This window comes from Lingula anatina, chromosome 1 (genome assembly GCF_051362555.1).
Source record: "Lingula anatina isolate TDL-2025a chromosome 1, LinAna3.0, whole genome shotgun sequence".
In the NCBI taxonomy this organism is placed as follows: Eukaryota; Metazoa; Brachiopoda; class Lingulata; order Lingulida; family Lingulidae; genus Lingula; species Lingula anatina.
This window is the reverse complement of record NC_141767.1, coordinates 22,675,711-22,703,710: the sequence shown is the minus strand read 5'-3', so window position 1 is coordinate 22,703,710 and position 28,000 is coordinate 22,675,711. Positions and strand designations below refer to the sequence as shown.

Genomic DNA, 28,000 nt, shown 5'->3' with positions numbered 1-28,000 from the left:
TAAAAGATGTCAAACAAAATTTAACCATGATTTTATTTGGTTTATTAATAAAACAAAACCAATATTATAACTTGTTTCCTATTCAAACATCAATCACTTGTGCTGCTACACTTAGCACAAAATGTGTTGTTATTTAAGTAAAATATGACATAAATAATGAAATATAACAATTTTCAAAACTCTTAAAAGCTGTTCCAATCTTATAAGGGATTTACTGTTACAAAAATGCATACAATGTGCAGTTGTAAACAATTGAAATTAAATATTATTTTGATGGAAATTCTACATTACAATGGTCTGAATAATGATTGTGCTATAACCTTTATTTTTTCCATACTGCCTAATCTAACAAAAAGCAGTGCAATTGTGTGAAAACTACAAATAACTAGATTCAGATATAACTAGAATCAAAAAGTAAATAACAATTTGCTCAAACCCCTACCTGATAAGAGGCTGCAGTTATTATGACTTTGGCTAATGAAATTAATAAACATGTGTCAATTACTGAAGAAAAGTGGTGGATGATCTATCTTCATGGAAATCTTATACTCAAAAATCATGTGATCTACTGCAGTCTTTGTGCCTTCCATAAATCAATATTTCCTTATTCACAATCACGAAATCAACTGTAATATGTTAGCAACATTATGTATATCAAGATAGACGGCTATAATTCATCAAACGCAAAAAGTAGATTGCAGTTGCCAGAGGGTTCCATAGGTTTCATGTAATAATAATTGCCAAAACTGCAAGACCCATTTCTATTCAACAACAGTTTTAGCTCAACAGACTATAAAGAATAAAGCATCTGACATTCCTTGAGAGTTTTGCAAATTAATTGGTAAAATATCCAACTTGTGGTTTTCCAGTTTTATGAACTTTCCAAAGTAGCATTAAACTTGTAGTATGTTACCTTTAACTTGCACCTTTGCCACTGTAATAGCAGAGGGAACAATTTTGAAATTATATGTCATACACAAATTGCAATTAATGATTGAATGAGTCTTATAACTCACAATTAATCATGCCATCACTCTACCAAGAGAAAAAAAAAACACAATTGTTACATGCATCTCCTTTAAAGATGCAAAGTGTAACTTAGGCACCTAATAAGTTCCAGTGATAATATGAGGACAAGAGTAATCAGACCACCCCCTGGTTTAGAAGTTACATGGGATTTTCTTCATGGCACTAGTATTGGTGTAACTCTTCACATTTTATACATTTATATTCAGAAGAGTCTTTTTCAGCTCATAAATATTTCATCTATTTATCAGACATAAGCTTTTTCTGTGGAAACGTGGAATTCTGCATTTTTTAATTCAATGCTGATGGTTCCTGACATGGTTAGGTGTTGGGTCCCATGATAATATTCAGAGAGTTTTTGTTTTAAACCTTGGCTCATGTCTATTTATGTTCTGCGCCTTATCAGTATGTCTTAACTAAAATAACAGTGACATAAATAATATACTGGCCAATATAGCAATCATAGGAACACTTTAAGTATACCTAGTAGTGCATATCATTTACCTATTATCACTACAGTATCAATAAAAATTTTTAGAAAGTTTTTTTTTTCAATTTTCATGCCTTTTTTTCTAATATTTGCAAGTAAAGATATAGCGAAAAAGGCAGTCGCGGCTATCAATTGTACAATCAAGTGTTTGTAAATTCAGCCTTAAAAAATGGTTCAGGAACTACATGTACCTTAGAATTATGATTTATAAATCCGTGTTACAAAATTGATTATTTTCAGTTGTAAGATAAACTGGTCATGCCCACGAACCTGAATTTAAATGTAAAGACTGGAATCTCCCAAAGTAAGTACACGTCTGCACCTAACTGGTTTCTGTCAGAACCGCATTTTCAATTATCATGTAGAAAAATGTCATTGCCCTGTCACCTTCAACATGTACTTCCTGGGGCTTTGCCTGTTTGTAAAGCAAATGGATGTACAGATAAATGTGATGTTGCAAAAGGGATAAGTTTCTTCTCAGTTCCTTATCAAATGAAATCCAAAGAAAAGAAATGCTGCAATATGCTAGCTGCATGACATTCAACTGCAGGAGCTAATTGTGTTGGTAAATTCACATTTGAAGTATACAGGCTAGAATAAAAACACAAAATCATAATTTAAAATGTAATAACTTTCCACAATATGCACTAATGAAGGAATTTGATAGGTGATCTACCTACATATTACAGTCCTTTGGATGGCTGGTGCCAATTTTGAAGCAAAACAGTTTTTTTCTAAGTATTACTGAAGCAAAATGAAACACATATTTGAATCCCATTAAAAAAAGTTAACTAATTAATAGTCCATCAGACACATTTTTGGATTAACCTGTATTTTAACCCTACAGGCGACTCAAGCAGGTTTAATGTAACACAATGTCTCAGTTTTGAGTTTTCCAAGAAAAGTGCATGCCCCTTCTGCTGCTGATTGATTTGGGTGATGACTATATGTACAGTCACTACTGTGACTGTGCATAAAAAGAAACATGAATGCCATATGCAAAATTCTTAATAAGTCTGCTGTACTCAAAGTTGAAGTGATGATACCAAATGGAACAGTAATTAATTTCAACTAGAATTAAAAGGAAATGGGAAGACTAATGAAAATACATATAGCAATTTTTCTTCTTTCAGCTTCAAGGTACATGCATACAACTATTCATTAAAGTCTACTGTATAAGACTAAAAAATATTGCAAACAAAAATGGGACTTAAGTGTACCACATGTCCTTCTCTCCCTCTCCTTTTGTGTAATATAAAGTTTCAGAGTTCCAGATAATATGTAAGTTAATTTTCCTAAGTATATTATTGGGCAACTACTTGTGCATGAATGATCAGAGAATCATTCTTCACATACTGTGAATTTTCAATAAGACTCAATGGTGCAAACTCCATGTAACCAAATCCCTTGTGATTTCGATGTGCACGAGGTTTTTGAAAAGCAGCTAAATGAGGTTTTGCAATTAATGTTTCTGTTATGTGTTGTCTTAATTCACATGCTTCATTCTGATCCATAATGGTCAGTGTTATTCTTCCACCAAATGGCCACTCCAGAAAACTATCAAACTCTCCCTGCATAAAGTGGATGAACAGTGAAAGATGCGTTCCATGAGCAGAATCTACCCCATTCAAATTGAGACGCACACACAATTTATACCCATGAAAACTTGTATAAAACCCTGGACTGTGAAGTACTGTATTATCACCAGACATTGCTTCTCTTCTTAATCTAGAATAATTCTTAATCACCCAGTAAAAATTTCCATTACAACTTCTGGCTTCCATTTCACTGACTTGACTCTCCAGCTGTCGAGTCCTGATTCTATACTCATCTAATTTTTTTTCTATACTGGAAAGTTTGGCTTGGGTTTCTTTTAACTGTTGACTCTGACCGGTCATTCTCTCATCTTGATAGGCAGTCTTCTCTTGCAATGATTGTAACTTTTTGGTCTGAACTGATGAAAGTACAGATTCATGTTCCTGTGGTGGAGCATTCTGTTGGGAATCGAATCTTGCTGATTGCATTGCAGTAGGATCACTCTCAATTTTGGTGATGTTCATCATCTGAGTACTCTCAGGATTGAAATTGATAGGTTTTACATGAAGTTGTATAAGTCTTCTAACTTGCAAAATTGCATTTTTCAGTGCAGGTAGATCATTTGTAAAATCCGAGGAAGGGAGAGCATTGAGGCTACTATCATCACTTAAATTCAGACTGGTCAGCTGGTCATCTAGCTGAAGGTCAGTATGTGTTAAAACAGGTGGGGCAGAGGCAGGTGCCCCTAAACTAGGTAGTGGCGATACTCCCTGGGGAACTATGGTGTAAAGCAGACGGTACAACTCCTTCACTGCACCACATAGTAACCAAAGATGCTGTTGGCTCTGTTGTTCTTCATGTTCATCTATACATGATCGCCTCACCTTAGGAAAAGTATACAAAACACATAATGTAGTAATATATGACATTACCATCTGTTTAAACAAAAGAACCCAAGAAATCTCAGGGTCAGCAACAAATTTTTAATACCAAAAGTAAAAACGGAGCGTTTTAAATCTTCTTTTATAATACACAGTCTTTTAAATTTTATGTAAATTACTGCTTCAAACTGTCTTATAAGTCTTTGGTCCTTTTAGTTTAGTTTATAATTCTTAGTTAATTTTAAAATACCTTATGATTTTATTATTTAAGACGCAGTGTAAAACTTCAACCTATTAGGTTGCGATTTTAGTAAATAAATTATTATTATTATTATTATTACATGGACAAGCTATGGTGCTTGTCCCTATAAAGAAATAAAAATGCCGTTTTCTCATAAAATTATTACCATCTTGTATTTAAAATTATTAAACCAGATCCATGATTGAGGCTATCTGTTTTCTTCCTACAAGTCTACTATTGGACAATTCAGATGTCAAACATAAATAACTTCCTGATTCTATGAATAAGTAACTATACACAAAGTTCTATAAAAATGTAAATGGCTCATTGTTCTCCATCATAGATGGCAAGGCATGAAAAAAGCATGAATTTAGTCCTCAAAAAGATCTCAAGAATGAGTACAATCATAGGCATGCATGCACAAACACACAGCGTTAAGTGAGCATAAAAATCTTACCTCTGTTTTGCATCCAAACTCATAGAATCGACACTTTACTATTGCTTTTTGACACTCTGTTCTGATATGCTTTTTTAGCTGAAAAAAATATGTGCACAATCAATACATTAGAGAAAACAATAAATTGTCACACATTAATAATTTTCATGTAAGTTAAATGCATCATTTGTAATTTATCAATCACTTTGAAAATACTAGACTGTATGTCTTTATTGCTACTCTAGCTGTTTCTTCTATTATATTACATATAATATATAAACTACAAAAAATTCTTACCTTTTCCCTGGTAAGGAGTATATCACAGTATTTGCACTGAGTTGGCACAAATGGACATTCCAAGAGATGTTTCTGTGAGGAATATAATAAAGATAAATGCATTAGAATCACATAAGATATGAGCCAAATTAATATCATTATTAATGACAAATAAAATGTGGTGCAACACTGGATGCAATATAATGTGAATGGATATCATTACATCATTGGAGACAGATACTGGCCGCCCCAAAAGATAAACATTCCAATAAGGAGCAAAATGGTGCCATAAATTTCTTTTTATTGCCATTTGGTTCTAACCTGGGTTGAAGGAAGTAAACCACATCAGAAAAAGAAACCATGACCTCAACAGGGATGTGGACAGGTTCCAACCACTGCCTATATACATTAACTCCATCATAAGACAGAGGGGACAGGAGAGCGGAACTCCAGAAATCCACCCCCCCCCCCCCCCCCCCCAAGGAAAATTATGTCATCAAACTCATGCATCAACAAGGTCAATGCTATGGGTAATGGCCGGAAGCTCTAAGAAAACCTTTCACAAATTTTAGACATGAGCATTAGTTTTAATTAATATTGTAGAATAGGATATCATTAAAGGTTTTGCATAAAATTTCATCATCATTAATGCATCCTAATAAGTTAACTATACATATATTACACATGATTGAACAGACATACTCTCCTTATCCTGTACACCAATAAGGCTTGTGGCAAAAATCTGATCTAAAAATTTGCTCGCAGTTTGGAATAACCAATCACATTACTGCTTGCTTACTACAACAAGGAAATTCAAACACAGAAATGGGTTTGCCAGGCTTGCATATATATGTATGTAAAACTGAATTTCCTGTAAACCAATTTGAAAAACTTGCAGGAGAAGCAGGAGTATTATCAGACATACATACAATGTAAGTGTAACTGATGAGCCTGTGTGCAATGATTCTTAGATGAGAATAAATAAATAAATAAATGAATAAATAAAATAATGACTGTGTATTCCATCTATTTATCCCTGCCCCTTTCTTAAAAAGTTGAAACAGTGGTATTTACAGTAATGGCTTGATCATTTCAACTGGAAAATTGTGAATTTTATAGATACCGTATTTTTTAAATAATAAATTCTTTAAATTATGACATTCCTACTCACTGCTGGTAGCAACACATTAGAAAAGCAGACTACCTAATATATAGTTCTATTTCATACATTAAAAGCACCAAAATGCTACATATTTATGTATTTTTAATGATTCCAAAATTATGTGTCTGAAAAATTGATAACTTTCCCCGAATGAAATGATTAAGCCATTACCACATTCAACTAAGCAACTGACACCAAATAAATAAATAATAACTTGTGGTCCTTGAGCATTCAAAGTTTGACCCATCTGTCCCATTCTGCACCATTCATATCACATTCAAATTCCTCAATTAGCCCTTATACCTTTCCTATAGTGCTCATCCTGATAAACCACAAAATCACACTACATGTGCAGGTAGTACCAGGAAGTTCAAAGCTATAATAGCCAATGGTTATTTAAAGACTGAATCATCTAGGATCTTGTGTTAACCTTAACAATGAGGTCCCTCAAGGGTACAATTAATGTGTGTCTATTAAGACACTGATATAAATATTTTAGATATAAAAGCTGTGGAATTTTAAAGTTTATTATCATTATGGCCTATTTCACACCTAACACTACACTAATACTAGGACACTTACCCCAATGATGGAGTAAGTTACAAGGGACTAAAAATAAATTTCAACCTATTCAACACACTTGTACCGTATTTAATTATAGCTGGGAATATAGAATACATACTAGTAAGAGCTTTTCGTGGTGATTTTTTAAATGTTCATTTGCACATTAAATCATTTTAAATTATTTCAAGTCAGTATTCACAAAAACTAATATGGAGCAATAGCTACAAACATATCATATTCCTGTTTAATTAAACGTATAAAAATTGACCCCTTAAAATTTAATGCTATCATACACAGAAACCCTGGTGAAAATCCTTACAAAAACTGCTCTGAAAACTATTTTAGTTCTACTCTTAATAAGGCTTTTTCACATCAAGTGCTGTATTTTAGGGACTGTTTACAATGAATTTTATGGTCCTAACTAATGCATATGCACTAACTTTGTGGGGACCCTCGCTGAATGCTATCAGATTATCAGACTAACATTCTTCCTCCTGGCACTGAGCAGAATTTAGAAAAGCAAGTATGTTGAGACAAAAGGAGTTTATTAATCTGATTGCATTCAGCAAGAGCTTGTGGAGTTATGCCCATTAGCTATGTTTTAAAAAAATTCACTGTGAATAGTCCCTTAGTGATACAGTTGTATCAGCTTTACCATGTGAATGCACTGCCCTGGACTGATCAATCCTTCAAAACTTCTTCACAAGTTCGCTTTCTGATATATTAAATTAAAACAATAAATTGGCTGTGTCAAAAGCAGGGGCTTTACTTACATGACTTTCTCACAGCCAGGCTATTTAACTATCAACCTCTCAAAACATACTGGTACAACTGTATATATAAGACATAATGCACAATATGAAAAAGCCATAAATAATCATAAAACAAAAGAAATATGATTACATACCAAAAGCCAGCATATCAGGCAAAAATACAACTAAGTATGTGACAATGCCCAACAGTATCAGAAATAAGTCCATATTCGCTCAGTACTGATGATTCAAAGTCATACATGGATACATAATGTTACAAACAGTGGTATCTAACAAACAATTTCAAAAATCAGTTCTGAGGACACTATGGCACACCTTATAGCTGGCAATCCCTGTAGCATCAACTAGGGTGAAGTTATTATCTAAAATGATCTGGGGAAGTGGGATGGGACTAATAAGTAAATAAATTGAATAAAAAGGAATATGATTAAAATCTCCCTTTTCAAAGAAGTTAATGGTCTATTTAAATGAAAAAAAACCTAATGGTAATAAATATTTTTAAATTGAAATATATCTTTTAAATTCTTTAGTAAAAAAAATTACCATATGGTGTTTATAAAATTATATTTTCATCTTTTATATTAGAACAGGCATTTGATTTTGGCACAAAGTGTTCTTACCTGCTTTGAACTTAGAAATATACTTTGAAAGCAGTAATCACACTGGACGTAGCGCCGTGGGCAGCTTTGTTCAATGTGATCTTTGAGGTCCTTTCTAGGCAGAACTGCTGGACAGCATTGTGGACATGGTATAAGGGCATAAAAACAGGACTGTAAGTGACTCTGAAAGCATGAAATATAAATTGTTGAAAAGGCACATGAAGTGCACTGTTTTCTTAATGCTTAATGACTTTCATACATCTTGTAAAAGCATTGCTATTGGGGAAAAAATGCATCTTTCCATGTGAATAATGCAATAATTAAAAATAAAATTAAAAATAAGGCATCTTTCAGCAAAGTATAACCCAACTTAGAATTATTTTAAAATGTTCAAAATCTTAATAAATACATACAATATGCAAATTTTGAGAGAGAGGTACATGCATAGGTTCTCAATTCTACTTAATATACAAGACAAATCATTATTTTGGTACATGTATACACACCTCCAGATTACACAGTTCAATAATGAAGCTACATCCATGACTATAATTTGGACACTTTAGTTTTAAGCCAAGGATTTCCCTTTTGGCAAAATTATCTGGATAGATATTTTGCTCATCTAACAAAACATTATCCACTGGGCATCTGTGTTTTTCTTCCCTTAAAAAGAAAATGCACATAACTCAGCCTTTATATGATAGTTTTTCTAGTTTACTTTGTGAAAGTATTCTGTATGTGATAAAAGTGGCATATGCTTAGGCTGCGTTCACATAAAAAATCCATTTTCTAAAAAAAATCTAAATATCTTTTTGCGGTATCTTGTGATCACGGTCTGTGCCCTGAATACCCCGCAGCGTAATTACTGGCAATGCCAAGAATTAATTACAGCTTTGGAAGTAACTGGCTCGTGCTGCCCGTAATTACGCCGCGGGGTATTCAGGGCACAGACCGTGATCACAAGATACTGCAAATAGATTTTTAGATTTTTAGAAAATAGATTTTTCATGTGAACACAGCCTTAAATGGGATTCTTGAAAATAAAATGATGAATATCAGTTCATATGCAAGTACAAACAAGATAGCAAAGCTGTCAAGTGGACAGACATATAAATGACAAAACTGATAGTACTGTAGAAGCAGTGCCATTAAGAGCAGTTTTCACTCAGAGAACGATTTATTCAAATGAGCTAGAATAGTTTCAGGGTTGCAGCAATCTAAAGAGTGGCCTAGCCTGTATCTATTAGTCTTTAACTATTTAGTCCATGCCTTTAAGGCCGGTGATAGTAAAAGGACCAAAGTCATAGAAACAAAGCCCTGGGCTTATAAGTTTTTATAAAAAATTAAAACAAACTTCCCAAAAGGCCAATTAAAGACGGGGATTAAGTACAGTGTCCAACGGATGACGCTCTGGCGCCAATTTGAGGGGAAAAATGCCGTTTTCGGTATTGGGATTTTCTCTATAACCAAGACAGCTATTCAAGTGATTCAAAAGGCCTCATAAAGCTGGGTGAAAGCACTTCAGCGGGGTACCAGGGAATTGTCTTAAGCTATTTACTTTTGATTTTATCATCTTTTACGTTAAATTACCCCATATTTCAATGGCTTATTCACTTCAAAAGGCGATATCTTTCAAACAAACAATTTTCTCTTAAACCCCTGATATCATGCTGTAGTCCACATTCCTAACAACAATAGGTGCAACTTTTGTAACGATCGGTTGCTCAGATAGTGAGATATACTTGGCAGCGATTCACTTATCTCGTCAATATAGAAAGCTGTTAAAACAGCCAAAAACGTTCACAGGTTGGTTAACAGGGCTTATTAGTCAAATGCTTAGCTGGCAAATTTACCTGTTATCGGTTATACGATCAGCTGGAACCATTGCTTATTGTCATCTAAAAATATTTTGTTTGGGTGCTTTGAAGGGGCAGAAAATCGTGCTTTTGTTACATTTTCCGACCACTCGTTAGGCATGTAAGCGTGCCGCCATTTTGATTGACAGCTCTGGAGAGGGCCCTAGCCTTGTGATGCCCAGTAGGGTGTCAAGGATATGTAGAAGGAAGCGCTAACAAAGGCGATTACGTTTACGGCCATTCTCAGTAACTAGGTCCAATTGATGTTCCAGGCCTTGGTTCCGTAAATAAAAGACAATTAAGTCTGTTCACTGACTCAAAATGACGTGCACCTTATGACCAACTTATAAGCCAAAATAGTCAGTATTCTGTGATTCATTGCCAGAAAAATAATAATTTTGATAATAAAAATCAAACCTTCGTTACTGTCGCCAAACACCATCTCCATTAAACATGCTAAATTTATACCACGACAATATATTCTTCTTTTTGTGACGCACCTTTTTTTCATGTCACATAACATCGTTTTTTCAGATAAGGTTATTTAAACATCAGTATGCATGGCTGTTTGAATATTATTCCTTTGATATGCAGTGTCGCCCGAATTTTGATTTTTCAAAAAACCTCCGTTGTGCGATTTTAGACACGGCTAATCTGCAAGAAATCATTCATGAACATTTCATGAAAGAAGTTCGTTCCTAACTTGATATAATAAATGTTTTAAACAAGACAAAATAACAGAAGCCAGGTCTGTTTTTTACGATGTATGAATGAAGTCTCACAGATGAATTCAGTTAATGAGTAAATGACAAAACCTTCGTGATCATTAATCCTAGTACGTTCTGTCCAAAAAACCTGCCATATATCACTTTAATCATGAAGCAGACTTCGGACCATTCGAGTAAATCAAATCTAACTTGTGTTTTGAGGAAAAAGCAGTAGGAAACCTAGAGAGTCTAAGGTGTTACTAAACCTTCGTTACTTAAACTTTCGTTACCGATATCCTAAAACTAAATAAAGAATAAAGAATAACTCAGTATTTAAGTACTTATTTGCCGCCTTTTGTACAACAGCCGCCATTGAGAGCAGCAGACGAATCTCGTGCAGCAGACTCTTTCTGTTTTGAAAGCAACTTTTCGTGTGTAAGTATGCCTAAATTATTATGACTAATTATAGTGTGACCAAGCGGGCCTAACCAAAATGTTTAAATGGGATATTATAACCAGAATCTTTCTTTTTTACAAGTACAAATTGAACTTGATAAATTGTTGCATATAAAATGTAATTCAAACGTGTAAACCTCCGTGATCATTTGGTAACGAAGGTTTGCAATTTGAATATTGTTTTGTATACCACTTACTGTGACATAATTATATCAGCAGGGCATAAATAATGTGCGATACTAGAAGAACAAATAGTTGTTATTTTTTAAAACTTGAATATTCATTGATTTACAAAACACAGAAGAAAATAAAAGATGGTGAATTTAATTAACATGTATATATTAATGTACTTGAGATTAATCAGCTTGCTGGAGGAGAAGAGATGAATATCTGGCATGAACGATACATTGTGTATTTAATAAATATCCTCTTAAGTTGCAAACAAAATTTGATTTTGATTGAAAGAGATTTCTGCTGTATTTGAAAAAGACTAATCAAAGGTAACGAAAGTTTCATGTTGGTAACGAAGGTTTCTAATAATTTCAGGGTCACAATAAGATACAGATATGGTAAAGAGTAGAGCAGAAATACAAAAAGCTTATAGACAGAGACTTAAGGAAAGGAATGCAGAAGAATATCTAAGAAAAGAACATGAAAGAGTTAGACGGAATTACATTCCATCCTCTGCACTTTCAAATGATGAAAGGCAAAAACGGAATGCGAAAAACCGTGAAAAGTTGCGTCTATTCTACGCTAGAAAACGCGAAGAAAGGGCGCACAATGACACTGATGAAACAAGTGGATATGAAAGCGAAAGAGACCGCCCTCTTCTAATTAAAATGAATTTCGGAAACAGGCGCAACCCGCACGAAAATGCAGTAGTATCGCAGTAGCAAAGAAGCATTAACGCAGTAGTGGTGTGGAGCATATTTGCAGTAGAAATGCAGTATACCCTACTGCAATTCTACTTCAAAAATTACATAGGGTTGTACAGAGGAGGAGCATTAATACAGTAGATTAGCAGCATGATAGAAGCATGTTTCAAATATGCTAATTAGCTCCCACATCGAAGCAGATTTGAAGCATGTATGCAGTATGATTGCAGTAGTCTACTGCGCTGGAGTAGCTACTTCGTTTCGTGCGGGAAGGGCGCAGTTCAAAGATGGAAACGAGAGCTATCAGAAGTAAAAGCGAGAATGAAAACGTTGGAGGAAGAAAAGTTAATACTTAAAAAGAGGTGTAAGACAGCTCAGAGGTCACTACAAAGAATGAAAAAGAAGAAGATACAGTGTGGTGAACTGACACCCAGAAAGCAAACTGAAAATCTCATGGACAAGGCACAGCTATCATCCAGCCAAAAGGAGGTAATAAAAAAACCTCTGCTGTTGGCGAACACTATGATGAGAGAAATAAGGGCGACCAAAGAGGGAACCCAAAAAGGAAACGTGAAAGCCATACACAGGGTTATTTCTGGTCGCATCGTCAAGAAGTACAGGTTGGGGAGCTTGCTGGCTGCTTCCACAGGTCTATGCCGACATAGATTGACTACAACGGACAGCAAAATGCACCAACTGAGAAGAGCACAACGATTTAATGCCTGCCGACGATATAAAAGGCAAGTGGAAGAGTTCCTCAAAAGAGAGGATAACAGCCGACAACAACCAGGCAAAAGGGATGCCAAGAAGGTAAAAGATGGATTGTCACAAACTTTTGTTTTAACTGATTACACAAGGAATTTGCACAAAAAATTTTTGTCGGAAAATCCTACAATAAAATTGTCACTTGCATCATTCTGTCGATGCCGTCCAAAATACATACTGACAGCTGCGTATGCAGGTCGCAGCTCCTGCTTATGCACCAAACACCAAAATGCAGCTTTAACTGTCAAAGCCTTAAAGCGTGCAGGGATTGACATACCAGCAAATCCAGAATCTGTCATCAAGAATATGCCCGATGTAAATCAAATTGAAGAGGCTGTTGGTGACTCGACTGTGATTACGCAGTGGAAACGAGTGGAGATAGAGGAAAAGGGAAGAAAGAAATATGTCACGAAAATGATTGAATCCACGCTCGATAGGAAACAAATTGCAAGCCACTTTGAAGGTCAGATGAAGGATTTCAAAGAACATGTCTTCCGTGTGGGTACACAATATGAACAAATCAAGAAACTGAAAGAAAATCTTCCCGCTAACGAGATGATTGTTCAACTCGATTTTGCAGAAAATTACAGCTGTAGGTCTATGGAAGAGGTACAGAGTGCGTACTTTAATCAGACAACCGTCACCCTACATCCCGTAGTTGCCTATTATCGCGTCTCAGGCGAGTTACTCCACAAAAGCTTCATCGTTGTTTCAGATGAAATGACACATGCATCGTCCACTGTCATCGCTTTCGTGGATGAGATAGTTCCGCTCTTGAAAGAGATTGTTCCAGATTTAAGGACTATACATTACTGGAGTGATTCTCCTACAAGTCAGTACAGAAACAAGCACATGTTCGATTTTGTAGCTAACCATGAATCCATGTACCAAGTTAAGGCCAGGTGGAACTACTTTGAAGCCGGCCATGGGAAGGGGCCGTGCGATGGCCTGGGCGGTTCCTGTAAGCGTCTCGCTGACCAAGCAATGAGAGCAGGCAAGGCCGTGATACAAGACGCAAATTCTTTTTTCACATGGGCTGTCCAGTCGAGCATGACAAACGTCTCTTTTCTGTTTGTGTCTGCAGCAAAGTGTGAGAAAAAACAAAAAGAGCAGGAAAAGAGAGTAATCAAGCCACTAAAGGGAACTATGAAAGTACATGCCGTTGTGGGTTTGGGGGCATCGCAGGTCAAGGTTCGCAATGTCAGTTGCTACTGCGACATCTGTTTGTCTGGAATAACTTGCACTACCTGGCAAAACCAGGTGTTGCAAGTCACCACCTACGATGACAGCGATCAAACCTCAGGTCTGGATGCTGATGAGACACCCGAGAGAGATGCCGCTGTCCTGACTGTCGGGCAGTACGTCGCAGCAATTTATGATGGGGAGTGGTATATTGGAAAGATCTCTGATACGGATGAGGAGGATGAAGAGGTGGAGGTGTGTTTTATGGAGAAACGCAAGCAGTTGCTACAATGGCCTTCTAGAGAAGATAAAATCTGGCTAAAACACGACGCCATTTTAACCGTGATCAGTACGCCAGAGGCTTGTGGAAAATCACAACGCATGTTTAAACTGTCGGAAAAGGACAGAGAACGCATACTGAATATGTTTTAAAAGAAGTTTATTTTTATTGTTAATGTTTGAACATGTTGATGAACAGATATTTACTTGTAGTTACAAGTATGTTACTCTCAGACTCACTTTCAGAAGTTAATTAAATAATTTTACAGGATTATAAAACTTTCGTTACAAAATGTCATTTACCCTATAATCCAAGGCGGAAAATATCAAATAGAGACTTTCTACTGTTTGTTTGTAAATCACAGCAAGATGTAGCCTATGTTATGCGAATCTTTAAAGTGATCTTAAAGCTTAATTTTAGTCTTTAATATAAATGCAAACTGTGGAATATATTTAAACCTTCGTTATGTATTATGCATTTACGTTTACCCGACTTATCTCTTCCAAGGTGGAAACTTCAAACCTGGGAGCTTTACTATTTGTTTTAAAATGAAGTATTTTGTCTGTAAAACAATGAAACAAATGGCAGATTTTTGCTTTTTGTAACTTGTTTTTCCTTAATTAAATTATTTGCTTAATGTACACACAAATCGTCCGAAATTAGATGCAGTGTTTTGTTATATATAGTACAGAGTGATATCACAGCAAGATGTTAGTGATGCATGTCTTTAAAGTGATATTTCTTTAACTTAGTTTCAGTTTTATACATCTTAAATACCAAAATGTGGAATGTCATGTCAGTGTTAAAAACATTAAATCTTCGTTACGAAATGTGTGTTTCATTTGTACCCGGACTATATATTAAAGGGTAGAGAGTACTTACCAGGGAACACGTCTTTTCTGAAAGAAGGCACATAGGTTTTATTTAACACGAAAACCAAGCCTTACGGGTGTCTTAGATTTACTGTGGGAAAAAGGACAGACTCATGTGTGAATTTTGAAAAAGTTTTTTTCATTTTCTCTGATCGCACAACATTTTTAGACAAAGGCTCTGGTGTGCATTTTCTGCCCTGTATCTTTTATTTCTACTGTGCATAATTTGTGCAACATAACTATTTTAAACTGTATCGTTTTGAAAAAGCCTAGCTTGCTGCATTAGTTCATACGACGCCTCAAACTACGTGTACTTCTGTGATCACGGAGGTTTTTTGTGCCCAGTTTGAGTCTATATACCCCTTTGTTACGGCACACGTATCTCAGGATCGGTGAAAGTGTTGCATACAGAATTTTTGGGCAAATTTACTGAATAATACAGGGTCACTTTAGAGCATAAAACAACATCAAAATGATAAATTCAATTTTCACTTTTTAAAAACCCTAATTGGACCTAGTTATTGAGAATGGCCGTTAACCGCAATTAAGAGGTGTGAAGTTGCATTTGAACGTTTCAATGGCTCTTCCTCGGCAATCGAGTAATTTTACCTGAGAGATTCCTTCTTTGTTATCGACAAAGTGATCAGATAAAACTGTGTCGAGAGCAAGTGTCCGTCACTTGTGTTGATACGAGTTTTTTGACGGGTAACGCTGCAGGATTATTTTGCACGGCACTTGGTAGTCGTCAGATCAACGGAAAAATCCAGTGATTACTTCAGAGCGGTCTCGCTCAAAATGCCAGCTAAGATAAAGGGGAGACGCTCAGCTGCACAAGATTCAGCGGTAAAAGTGGCTGAGAGAAGGCTTTTGAATAAATATTTTATTTTTACACACATGACACTTACACCCTATTTGCTTTTTACCTGCTAGCCTTGACTATTCTCGGGGTCTTTTTGTGATTTTCATTTTTGGACACTTGAACTCTTTCTTCCCGCTTGATCAGTGATTTTGAAATTGTTTTTCTCCAAATATCGCAAAATGCAAAGCCGCTAACATGCGTTTTTATTTTTATTGTTTTAATCATGCTGTCAACCTTTGCTTGGATTTCTCTTGTTTGGCCATTCAAATCACAATTTTTCGCGTGTCTCTCAAGCTCCATGATATCATATCTTGGAGAATAAAATTTTATTTTGTCAACATTAGATTTACCTTTTGCAAACGGCGACCAACAATCATTTCCGGTTTCGTAACGTGTCGCAGATACGCTCGACGATATATATCGCAAAAATTAAAGGCTAGGCTAAAAGTATCCTTTTTTAGCTTTTTTTATTTATGTTTTTATCGATTTTTCTTTCATTTGTCAATTAATTTAGACGTTTCGATTAACTCTTTCACCCATTTATTAGGTATACAGAAATCAGTCATCCGACTGAACAAATAGGGCCGGTTTTCCCCAACCGCCACGCATAGGCCTTACTCTCAAAATTTTCCTTCTTTCCTCTGGAAAGGGACTTTTAACACGAACTTTTCTCTTCCCCATAGTGTACTAGCTAGACTTCTTCGCTGCTAAGCTGATGTAAGACTTATGACCTATTACCGCACACGTAATCGGCTTATAACTCATTAACTGTGCTCCGACCCCCTCATGGCAACGGCCCTTAGAAACAGAGGCGTGGCTTAGTTGTCAGCCTGACTGGGGCGCGTGCCGGTTGAAAAACTCATCAAAAGACGCATTTTGCGATGCAAATTCATAAAAATTATTACATCCAACGTTAGATACTTTTTTTATTAATATAAACACACAAAAAACTCAAAAACACGATTTTAAGCGTATTTAACCCTATCACCGACCTTAACCCAGGGCTTCCCAATAAACCAATAGACAACGGGCCTAAGTCTAAGCTCCACCCAAGTCGTTATTGCCTTATTGTGTCAACAAGTATAGGAATTAAGTCCATAGCAAGGACAGCTGGTGATGATGGCTAGATGTCCAGACACACAGTGCCTGTCCATAAAATATGTACCATAGACATTTTAACTTGAAGACTTTCAATGAGAAAATAGACACAGATTAGTGTTGTCATTAGAAGTATGGTTTACTGTAACAGGGTGTTATACTGTGTTAAAAATTTATGGTGATAATAAGTGAACTTTTAAGCATTTCTCCAGTTCTATAGTGGCTGTACAGTTCAGCTTGAGTAAAAATAATCTTGTTACAGTTAATTTGACTTATTAATAAAAGTAACAGGATAACTAACCTGAGCCATTTAAATATACAATATTTACAGAAGCGATGTCCACAGTAGGTTTGATAAGGGTCCCTCAGACACATGAGGCAGATGGGGCATTCATACTTGGAATCTAGTGGTGGGCAGAAGTCAAAGTCATATCCTTCCAATGGTTCCTCTGCAAGTTCTCCTTGAGGGGTTCTTGGTTGAGGCTCTCCTTTCTCCATCATTTGGGCTCTCTCCCCAGAAGACTCCCCTGTTCTGCACTCGCTAACATTGGATTTATGATACACCTGGTGCATGAGCAAAGAAAAAAGACATTAAAATCATGAATGCCAGGCAGATGTTACAATTTCATTACAGATTACCGTATTACCAACTTTAAAGGTGTCATATTCAAGCAATTTTTGTTCTTCACAATTGTGCAACCTTGGTCCATTGTCACAGCTGACCGTGACTTTGATAAGAAGAAGGCTAAAGCACGGAATATTTCCAAACATTATCTAGGGATTGGTGTTACTCCCTACCAAGGTTCTGGGACATGGGAGAGGGAATATGACAACAGGAGACTGAAGTTCTCTCGGACCTTTATCTCTCTCTCTCTCTCTTTTAAGTCCACTCTCTTCAAGGTCTCCAATATTCAATATTCTGTCTATCTTAAATACAAGTTCTGCACATATGGGCTTGATCAAATAGCTAGACCTCCTTTGAGTAGACACAGTTCTGGAAATTTCAGGTGTACTGATTGAATAGAGATTTATGACATAATCAAGTGTTAAGTCATTAAAAGATTTAAGACAATCTGGGTGGAAAGCCACGAGGTACTAACATTGGACCTAAGGCCTACCCAACTACCAGACTCGGTACCGAATGATCCCAAATTCACTGGTAGATCGGACCACACTACCTGTTTTCAAGGTGTGCGTCTATACGCATTTCACAGTATCATACCCCGGAACAAATTTTGAGATGAGATACACTACTTTCCAACCTTGCTGAGAATCATCTCTATCACATCGCGTACTATGCAAGAGCGGTGTTGCGCCTGATACTTCGAAGCACATACTGACACACCTTGAAAACAGGTATTGTGGTCCAAACTACTCGTAAATTCAGGATCATTCTGTGCCGAGTCTGGTAGTTGGGTAGGTCTGGACCTTGACAATTAGAGAAGCTGTGGATATCTCAAACACCTATGACCATTTAGCTCAAACTGTTCAAAGCTTCTGTTTTTCTTTACAGAAGTAAACCATGGCTCCTAAAAGAAGCAATATTCAAGAAGGCCGATGCATTCACAACATTTTGCTACTGCATTACCTTGGGACATAAACAAGAAAACCATTAAAAACAACTCAGTTTATTCCCATTTTATTCTTCAGAGGTGTTGGAACCCACTCCATGGGTTGGAGACAACTGGAATGTCTTCCGTCTAAGGGTGTGTTCACAATAAATCTATTGTACTAGCTAGACTGAGTTCCCATACTTAGATCGATCCATCTGGATCGACCTAACTCCCTGGGGGTTCACGCTAAATTGCTATCAGCTCAAGAGGCTTAAATGTCTGTCACGCCTACCAAATCAGCTAGGGGTAAAGATAATTACCCCCTAATAACAGTTTTACTAAAGGTGGCAGACTTCTAAGCCAGTTAGTTTGACAGCAATTTTAACGAGACTCCCTAGGGAGATAGATTGATCCAAATATCTGTGGAAATGGTCCCCTTGTGTGCAGTAACTCCCCAGGGACCCTCACTAAATGCAATCAAAATAACAAATTATTAAGTCTCATCTTAATAGTTTCCAACACACCCGTAAATTCACCAGCTTTTCTACTCAAAACCAGGAAGCTTATTAATCTGTTCATCTGATTGCATTTAGCAAGAGTACACGTGGAATTAGTGCACACTAGTTAAAACGATATATTCATTTTGAATGTACCCTAACATATGATGGCATCAATTTTTAGTTTGTTTGAGTCAAATCTTAGATACACATATCTAAATTGCAAATTGGTTTTTGTAGCTATCTTTCAAAGATTATACTTACACTTTGTCTTGATCACCCAAAACTACTTTAAAGAAAAAGTTTGTTTTATATGTACGGTAGTACTATGATTACTGTTACATCAACTCAAATGCTGACACCTTATGGCCTCACGACTAGTACTAGTATGTGTGTGAGAATACATGTGGGCAAAATATAACTCAAGCAGGCTGATTCAGAAAATTGTGATTTAACAGGAAACACCACCTATACTTGTGTGGGAATTTTTTTTATTTGGCCTCTGAACTGTGGCAGATCATATGTCAGGTGTTGAGACCTCTGCATACACAAATAATTTTATTTACAACAAGCAGTCTCTAAAACCAGTACATGGTACCCACATTATGTTTACACTGCCTGCAAAGGGTCAATATTGGTTTGAACATGTAATACAACAGTTTCAGTCTTAATCAGCTTGAGAAACAGCTGATTGTATTTTCTGAGGAAGAGGACTTGAATGGAATAACTGCCTTTAATTATATGAAAAAAAAAAATCCGTGGTTATTTCATTTGATATTAGCAAGTTATCAAAATGAAAGATTTATCTGGGCTCCATTTTCCCTAACATTTCAATTCCTGGAAGGCAAGCTTCAATAGAAATGCATTCAAATGTTTCTTTAAATTTAGCCCTTCTTGGAAACTCAAATACTGCACACACACACACACACACACACACACACACACATATATATCAGCTAGAATAAGACGACTCCCGTTTATGCCATAACATTTTTGCATAATCATCAAAACTAGCAAATTATTCTTTAGTCGCTTCTGCAGATTATAAATATATATATATATATGCAGTATGCATATACATACAGGTGATTATGGGATGTCAATACTAGTTTTCACAGAAACAAAAAGTAACAGTTTTAATCAAGTAACTGAATGACACTGGACATTACACCGGAATTTATATGAATAAAAAGAACTAGAGGCAAAAATATAAACTAATTAATTTCTGGTACAGTACTGCCAATTCGATTTTGTTGTCTGTTACAATTTATTTATCAGCAATTTCATTCTCAACACCAAAAATAAGACAGACTGTTGGCATATATTGGTGTTATATTTTTAAAAAGTATACACATAGCACATAACATATGAAAATACCTCCTGGACAACTCCCCTCAGCTGCCCCCACACCACCCACTAGCAATGGATATCTTACTGATAATGAACAATGTGATATTGAGAAAAATTAAACCTGTCTTTAATCAAAATGCATCTCCAGGTAGAGGTGAGGTAAACAAATAATCTCACTCATCCAGGTGTCCCTTGCTGAAGTAACTGACACTTTCATTTGTTTCCCCCCCCCCCCCTTTATCAAGGTGTCTGCCTTTAAGCAATGTTTAAAGGTAGAGGCTGGATAAACAGATAATCTCACTCATCCAGGTATCCCTCTGATGAACTTACTGTCAGTTTTAATTGTTACACCACTACCCCTGACTTGCAAATCAGTGCCTTGTTTTTTTTATCTGGTTTCATTATTTCCATTTATCTAACCTGTAATTCAGAGTGCTCATTGACATCAAATGAAATGTAGATTAAGTAACAATTGTTTGCTTTTAAAAACTGATAAAATGGTAGTATTTGTTTGATTAAAAAATGACATGCAAAATTTGCACATATAGCATCTAATAATTTAAGGTTACCTCTCAGGTTTGTTTCCTGAATCTTATAATTAAAAGCAAATCTTTTTGTTTTAAATTCTTTTTTCCAGTCCTCTTTCTTATGTTCAGTAAAATATTAAAGAAATATGTTAATACATCAAAAAAACAATTCATTTGCAGTGTATTTTCTTTCCTGGGATCTAGGAGTGTGTTATGGGGGGGGGGGGGGGGGGATTGTCCTAGAATCACTAAAAAACCATACTAAAAAACTCCATGGCAGGATATTAAATAAGAAACAGAAGTAGAATATTAAGTATCTTACATTTTCAGAGTTTATGCGACCACAAGAAACAGATTCTGATAAGGACAGGCACACAGACGTGCAAAATGCACCAGTTCTAGATCCACCAGCTGGTGGCATAGTACGTACTTGTCACTATATATGTACTGTGCACAAAGCTGGAGTTTGCAACTGCCTTTTAAATGAATACTATCCTCATTTGAAATTGTCCCAAAGTCAAACTTAAATCTTTACACATCCTGCAAAGCAACTTATTTTTTCACAATTCAGTTTATAAAAATTCTAAAATATATGTACTTGATGTTGATATTTTCTTCTAAAATGACAAGAAGATATAGCAATCCAAATATTTCGAGAAACATAAAGCATTAATTCACTTAATTTAAAATGGTTTCCAGTAAAGAAATGACTCATGAGTAGGAGAAAATTACTTTTTTCCAATGAAAATTTGATTTAGCAGAAAAATGCCAGATAGGATACCCAAAAGGATTAAAATGAAAGGGAAGAGTTTAGCGTTCCAAGAAACGTTCAGTATCTGCATTTTAATTTCTTAGTCCTGCTTAAAATGACACATTACCCTATAGACTACTTGCAGATATAGTAAACCTCCAACATGACCTAATACCAATTAACCATCTAATGACTGTACTACAAAAGAGATTATTTTTGTAGTTTTCTTTCTATTAATTTCCTTTGTGAACAACCTGGCCCAATATTTCAACAGCTAAATTCTTTTAAAATTCTGAAATTCAGCCCTCTCAAAAATGCATTTTACACAATGAAAATACAAAGAATCCATATTACATTCACCAAATTAGAGTCATTGACAGATGAAGATATATTTTAAGTGTTCTTCTTTTTTTAGTGTACTTAGTACTAGTGTATTTCTTGGAAAAATTATGAACCTGGAACTTAATAGAATTACAGTCAGTAAGTATAAGAAAATTATTGTGGATATCACAAAAATTTGTGATTTGCATTTTACCTTATCTAAAACTCATATACAGTACATAACAGTTAAACAACTATAAGAATTAACCAAATAGCTCTCATGAATAATTAATAATAAAATCCAATTAACAAAATGTGTTCTAGCTGATCATGACTAATTAAATAATCAGTCATTAAATAATTTCCACTTAACTGATCGACACATGATCAAATTACTTAACTGAGAAAGAAAAAAATAAACTTTTACACTTGACTAGCTTAAACAGCATTACTGGTAGTTTTTATAGTATTTGAATTTTATTAAAATCAGCCATATAATCAACATCAAAATTTATGTTCCTACAAGTTGGATTAACACTGACTTTCTCAATATAGATCCATTATTAAGAAAACAGAAATTTGAAAAAGGAAGTTAAAGATATATTCATTAATTCTACTTTTTCTAAATATCTGGTGACAGAAAGTGATAAATCTAGTTTTTTGTGCAAATTATAAAATATTTAAAAATTCATGCCTTGCTAGTATGGGGAAATTTTTGTTTTCAGGTTTCAGCTGTTTTAGTAACGAAATTCCATTTGTTTTTTGTGTGAGAACAGATAAATCTAGTTATTATAAATTTTATTGCTTTAAGTTGCTAGATGATGTTAGTTAAGTTCCACTTGGACAAACAATTCTTTCCCTCACTTAACTTAAATAATTTTTTTTTTAATGTTTAACAGACCCATATATAAAGAATACGTATAAAAGTAAATTTTATGACAAATAAACAATGAATGTTTTAAGCCAAAATGTTTATACTTAACAAAACACCAACATCTGCGGCACAAATCTACATAAACACAACGAGGAACTTTGGCCAGAAGTGTAAAAAGGTTAATTTTCTGCATCACTTCAACTTACATTTATAATGCACTTGTCCACAGTGTTGTAAACTTCCCTGTCCTATTCAAGAACATGTATTGATTATCAAATGTCATAGTTCTATAAAAAGCTACTAGTTGTAAATTCTAATCAGAAATAAATAACATAGAACTAACAAATTTAAGTGCCTGCATGAATTTTGTATTTATGAAAAGTATTGAGAAGTATCCCAAGTGTGACTTTCTGCAACAGCTCATTACATCTCAATACATGTATTTATATTATTTACATAAGGCTAGTTCTTTTACAGCATTTTAAATTAACAGGACAGCTTCAAGGTTCTATTATCACAGCTGATTTTACTGAAAACTCAGTAACTCAAAACTCAAAGACAAAGCATAATTTAAAAAGTGTTAAAAATACTGAAAAATTATTTTACAAAAAATAATTATAAATTAATAAATAACCTCGTAACAATGAAAATTGCTGTTTATTTATTAGTTTGCATGAAAATCATATGAAGTCAACCTAGCTGCTTGGTCACCATTTAACCATGTTTACAAAACAACATCCTCCATATATATATAAATATGTATATACTGATGGCCATTGTGTGCATTATTAACTTGTGGCACATATGGGCATGCATGATGCCATTAAACTTGTATCAGTTCTACACACACAGACGATTATTACTTCCTCAGCTAAGAATATATGTACTGTCCATGACAAAAAACATCAATTTGCAATTATATTCCAGAAAGAATTCTCCACAAGGTGAAAGTCTCCATAGTGCAATTGTATGGCAAACTATCTCCAAATGTATAAAATTATGTACATCCTCAAGAATAAATGCAGTGACTAGTAACACACCCTACTGTCTCTCACTTTTATTTTCATATCTATGGTCCTAATGCAAATCAAGGGTTCTAGAAATGTGTATGTGTCTATATGTTTGTGTATGTGACAGATACTGTTTATTTTCATCATATCTATGTTACTTACTATTCTCACTTATGTTGATTAATAGTTAAATCATCAAATCTAATAAACTGCTCTTGCCTTTTTATTCACAGGCACATCTACTGATACAGCATATATAAGCCCTGCATACCACTGAAAACAGATCTAGTTATTTTGGGCAGAACTATACTATTGCTTCCTTGTTCCTGCACATTGCATTTGGCGCATGTTAAGACTCGGGCTGCTGATAATTGAATCTCAGATAATTTGCTTACCATTTTCTGCAAGAATATACACTTTAGATATGACAACAATAGCAACAGCAAAATATTTAAGCAGTTCTGAATTATAATAATAATAAATTATTAATACATAGTGGCAGCAGGTGAAATGTTACATATATCAATTCAAATGATACTTTTATTTGCTCTTACTTCTATGGACAAAATATAACATTAAGAAATTGCAAAACCCTTTTTCTAACATATAAAAGACAAACAGACAGTAAACAAAAAAGATACATTCCAAAAAAAAAAAAAAAAAAAAAAAAAAAAAAAAACCTTATTTCTTAAGATTTTAAAAATGGAAAACACAAACAAACTATTCCTGTCAACCTTGGAACCCACAAATGTGTGCATACAACATTCCAAATTGCACCTAAAAAAGCATTTCTATTGTAATGCTCTTAAGCAAATATTTTATGTTACTTTTTTTTTTTTTTTTGTAAAAGAAAACACTAAAAAAGCTCATTGGCAATGCACAACATCATATGAGAAACAAAAAGTAAGAAACTCTACATGAAGTGATTTTAACTTTTACGTGAAACTATAGGAGCCAGATATTTCATCGTAGAAAGCAATGCAAAATTGTGAATTCTTACTGTTGTGTAATAAACAGTGTAAATATGCACGGTTTATGAGAAACAATCCAGATAAATATCTGTAGATAATTTCTGTCAACTTTTACTTGTTTCCACTATTTCTGACCCCATGTCACTCTCCTTCAAATCCCATGAAATCTCGCTTGGTCTTATTCAAAGTTGCGATACTTTGGGTTATCTAAGGTGATTCCCATTGCAGGCACCAATATCACAACCAGGAAGTTCTGATATAAAATCCTCCTATTCTGAGCAACTCACGAAATGTTGTATAAATTATATACTACTACATTTAAATTGCACAGATAATAGGTGAATTTTTCATAAAGTGCATATAAGGCCAAAAGATGCCACAGGTGCTCTAACTCACATTTCAGCCATTAATATTAAGCAATTTTTATTCAGAATTTGACTTAAATGCATTATCATAGAATAGTGTTTGTGTGCAAGTGTGCATGTGTAAAGCATAACTTTTTCTTCATTTGATTTGCAAATTAAGTATCTGTGTCTATTTTATTTCAATTTTAAAAATACTGAAGAGGAGGTGGAACAAGATTTTCAAACTAAAAATTAATTACAGCGGAAAATATCATATCAATACACTCTAAGAACCATTATAATTTCGACCTCAAACAGTCTGTTTCCATATACTTCCTACTTGATTCCCCCTATTGATTGGTTTTGTTATCTTTCAAGTGGTTATATACCGAGCAATGTCCTCATCCTCAACTCTTCACTTTATCAATCCATACTCAATAGCCACCATTTTGAAAAGAAAGCGTATTTCAGTCAATTTTCTAAAAAAGCAAGAGGAAGTATTTCTTTTTCTTAAGGGTGGAGATCACTACTTTGAATTTGTTTTACAAAATTGCCACTAATTTCAAAAAATTTTTCAACAATACAATCTCTAAAAACTTGATTATCTTTCCATTAACATATATGAAAATGCTGAATTATAACAAACCATATGCTGTCCGGAAGAAAAAGATGCTACCAATGGCATATATCATTAGATCCATCATTCAAAACTAATAGGCTATCTCAAAGTATAGTATTACAGAATTAGATAAAAGAAATCATTCTGCATGCATAAATTTCCTGGGACTGATTAATTTTCACAAGTATAACAAAGAGATCCACAAGAATTCTACTGTACATACATGACCTGTACATGGTTTGACAGCCCAGACCGAATTCCACATGTTCAAATACCACAAGGTCTTTTTTTTTTACAATACATGTGTTTTTACAACTAACAAGATTAGTCATGTTGAAGTTTCCCAAGTATCGGATCAAAATTGCTTCAGTCTTTAGTGATCTACAAATCTACAAACCCTGCCAATTTCAGAACATCAAAATTTAGGCAAATTTAACAATGACTTCACATGAAATAAATAAATCTTGACAGTTCTACAGTGAAAAAGACAACCCTATTTAGATATTGCAAGATACCAGTACTGTGCAATCTATGTATTTCCTTTTTCTTGCCTTTGTAACAATAGTCAGTAACATGTACATTAACTTATGCTAATGAAATCTTCAGAACTGAGAATGAGAAATGTTGCTTGCGTAACAACAATTGTGAATATCAATGCAAAATGACACTGACAATATTAGCTCTTTCTTTCAGGATTAACTGATTAACTGCATGATAGCTTCAGCATTATCATCTATCTAGCCATATATGTATTGAATGTATGGATTGAATTAAAAAGATGCACTGTCAGTACCACACACATAATCACTGGATTTTGCTGAAGTGTGTGTGTGTGTGTGTGTGGGGGGGGGGGGGGGGGAGGGGGCACAACGCTCTTTTTTAAAAATTCACATATTGCCCCTGTAATGATTAAGAATGACATATCAAATCTATACTGTAGCATATTAACACCATGATATTGATAACAGGTGAATCTATGATTGGGAGGGTGTCCACATTCCCACTGCCCCCCCTTCCCCCCAAACACACACACACACACATACACACACACACACACACACACACACACACACACACACACACACACATCTGTGGATTCCCATCATCAGTTTATGGCATGATCCCTATTGGACACAAGTCTTGCACAGGAAGGAGGAGAGAGACGGGCAAAGGGACAGAAAAGTTTTGCCTTGTCTCCCAAGGGATTAAGTCCTTTCCCCATTATTGATCTGGCAATGATCACTATACTCAGTCATGTAATATATCTACTGTAACTACAGTTCATAATGTGCGATTTTCCTTAAACTTAGTGTACTTCAGTTCGCACAACCAAGTTACATATATTTGTGAGTCCAAAAATCTACAATAGCATGCGGTACGGATGCTGCAACTGAATTACCAGTATATATAGGCACTTACCGTTGGTTGAGAAAAAACTTTTTCTGGACTATTCATGACTAAACAAGTCTTCATTGTAAAAGGTAGTTTAATATTTTGCTCAAATTCCCCAGTTACATCGACGCCGTCTGCTAACTGCATCATAATCTCCAGCTGCTTTTCTGGATGTTATGAAGTTTTGCCTTGATCGACTAATGTACGGAAAATACCGTACTAGTATATTTTAGACGAGAGAACGTCCTTATTAATAGTTATGCACGCTTTACGGGGGAAAATTAATAATAGATATGCTATTCAATATGTGACTAAAACCAAGGATGTATAAGTATTTAAAATATCCTGATAGCCTGAAATCATTACGCACCTGTTACCATGATTATTTCCTTGTTTCGTCTCCAGTGCGGCTGACCTCCACACTGTACTCGCAAGCAGGAAGTTGATTTGAAAACGGGGAATTCCCTTTTCTTGAGGCTCTTTAAGGGGCTCCATTTTGCTTGTGTGTGATTATTATCATCGAAATACTGAAACCAACTGGTTCGCTGCACTTGTTCGTTTATACAAATTTCGTGCAATGTCGAATGCATTTTAATTCAGTGATCAAATTGTTGTTTCGACTTCTTGTTGGATCATATTTAATTTATTTTCCTCCAATGCAACATATTTTGGGTTGTGCAAGAAAATTTAGGATTGAACACACAAATGCTGATTGAGATAACCACGTAATTTGAAATGTAATGAACATCCTTTTCTGTGATCATTTTGTTTCGTATGCATTGCCATCATATGCAAAAGTTCTGCAAATGAGCCCCTTGCAGAGCATAGTACTTAGCATTGCTACACTGGCATTGCTA

General features: G+C 35.0%; 2 protein-coding genes across 4 annotated transcripts; one reads left to right on the top strand and one right to left on the bottom strand.

Moving 5' to 3' along the window:
- Positions 1 to 9: 9 nt before the first annotated feature.
- On the bottom strand, positions 10 to 27,662 carry LOC106168821 (TNF receptor-associated factor 6). 3 transcript variants are annotated; one of them, XM_013548016.2, is made up of 7 exons: positions 27,514 to 27,662; positions 17,236 to 17,498; positions 8,491 to 8,647; positions 8,006 to 8,167; positions 4,908 to 4,979; positions 4,632 to 4,709; positions 10 to 3,936 (listed from the first exon to the last, which is right to left on the bottom strand). In XM_013548016.2, exons 2-7 carry the CDS (start codon positions 17,433 to 17,435, stop codon positions 2,821 to 2,823), a joined length of 1,785 nt encoding a protein of 594 aa, XP_013403470.2. In that variant the 5' UTR covers positions 17,436 to 17,498; positions 27,514 to 27,662; the 3' UTR covers positions 10 to 2,820. The 3 variants fall into 3 exon arrangements, with proteins under 3 accessions (XP_013403470.2, XP_013403468.2, XP_086856006.1); XM_013548014.3 differs by lacking the exon at positions 27,514 to 27,662 and adding an exon at positions 27,171 to 27,460; XM_086999880.1 differs by lacking the exon at positions 27,514 to 27,662 and adding an exon at positions 19,249 to 19,268.
- LOC147764124 (uncharacterized) lies at positions 12,155 to 15,510 on the top strand. Its single transcript, XM_086999879.1, has one exon. It carries the CDS (start codon positions 12,200 to 12,202, stop codon positions 14,255 to 14,257), a length of 2,058 nt encoding a protein of 685 aa, XP_086856005.1. The 5' UTR covers positions 12,155 to 12,199; the 3' UTR covers positions 14,258 to 15,510.
- Positions 27,663 to 28,000: the final 338 nt, after the last annotated feature.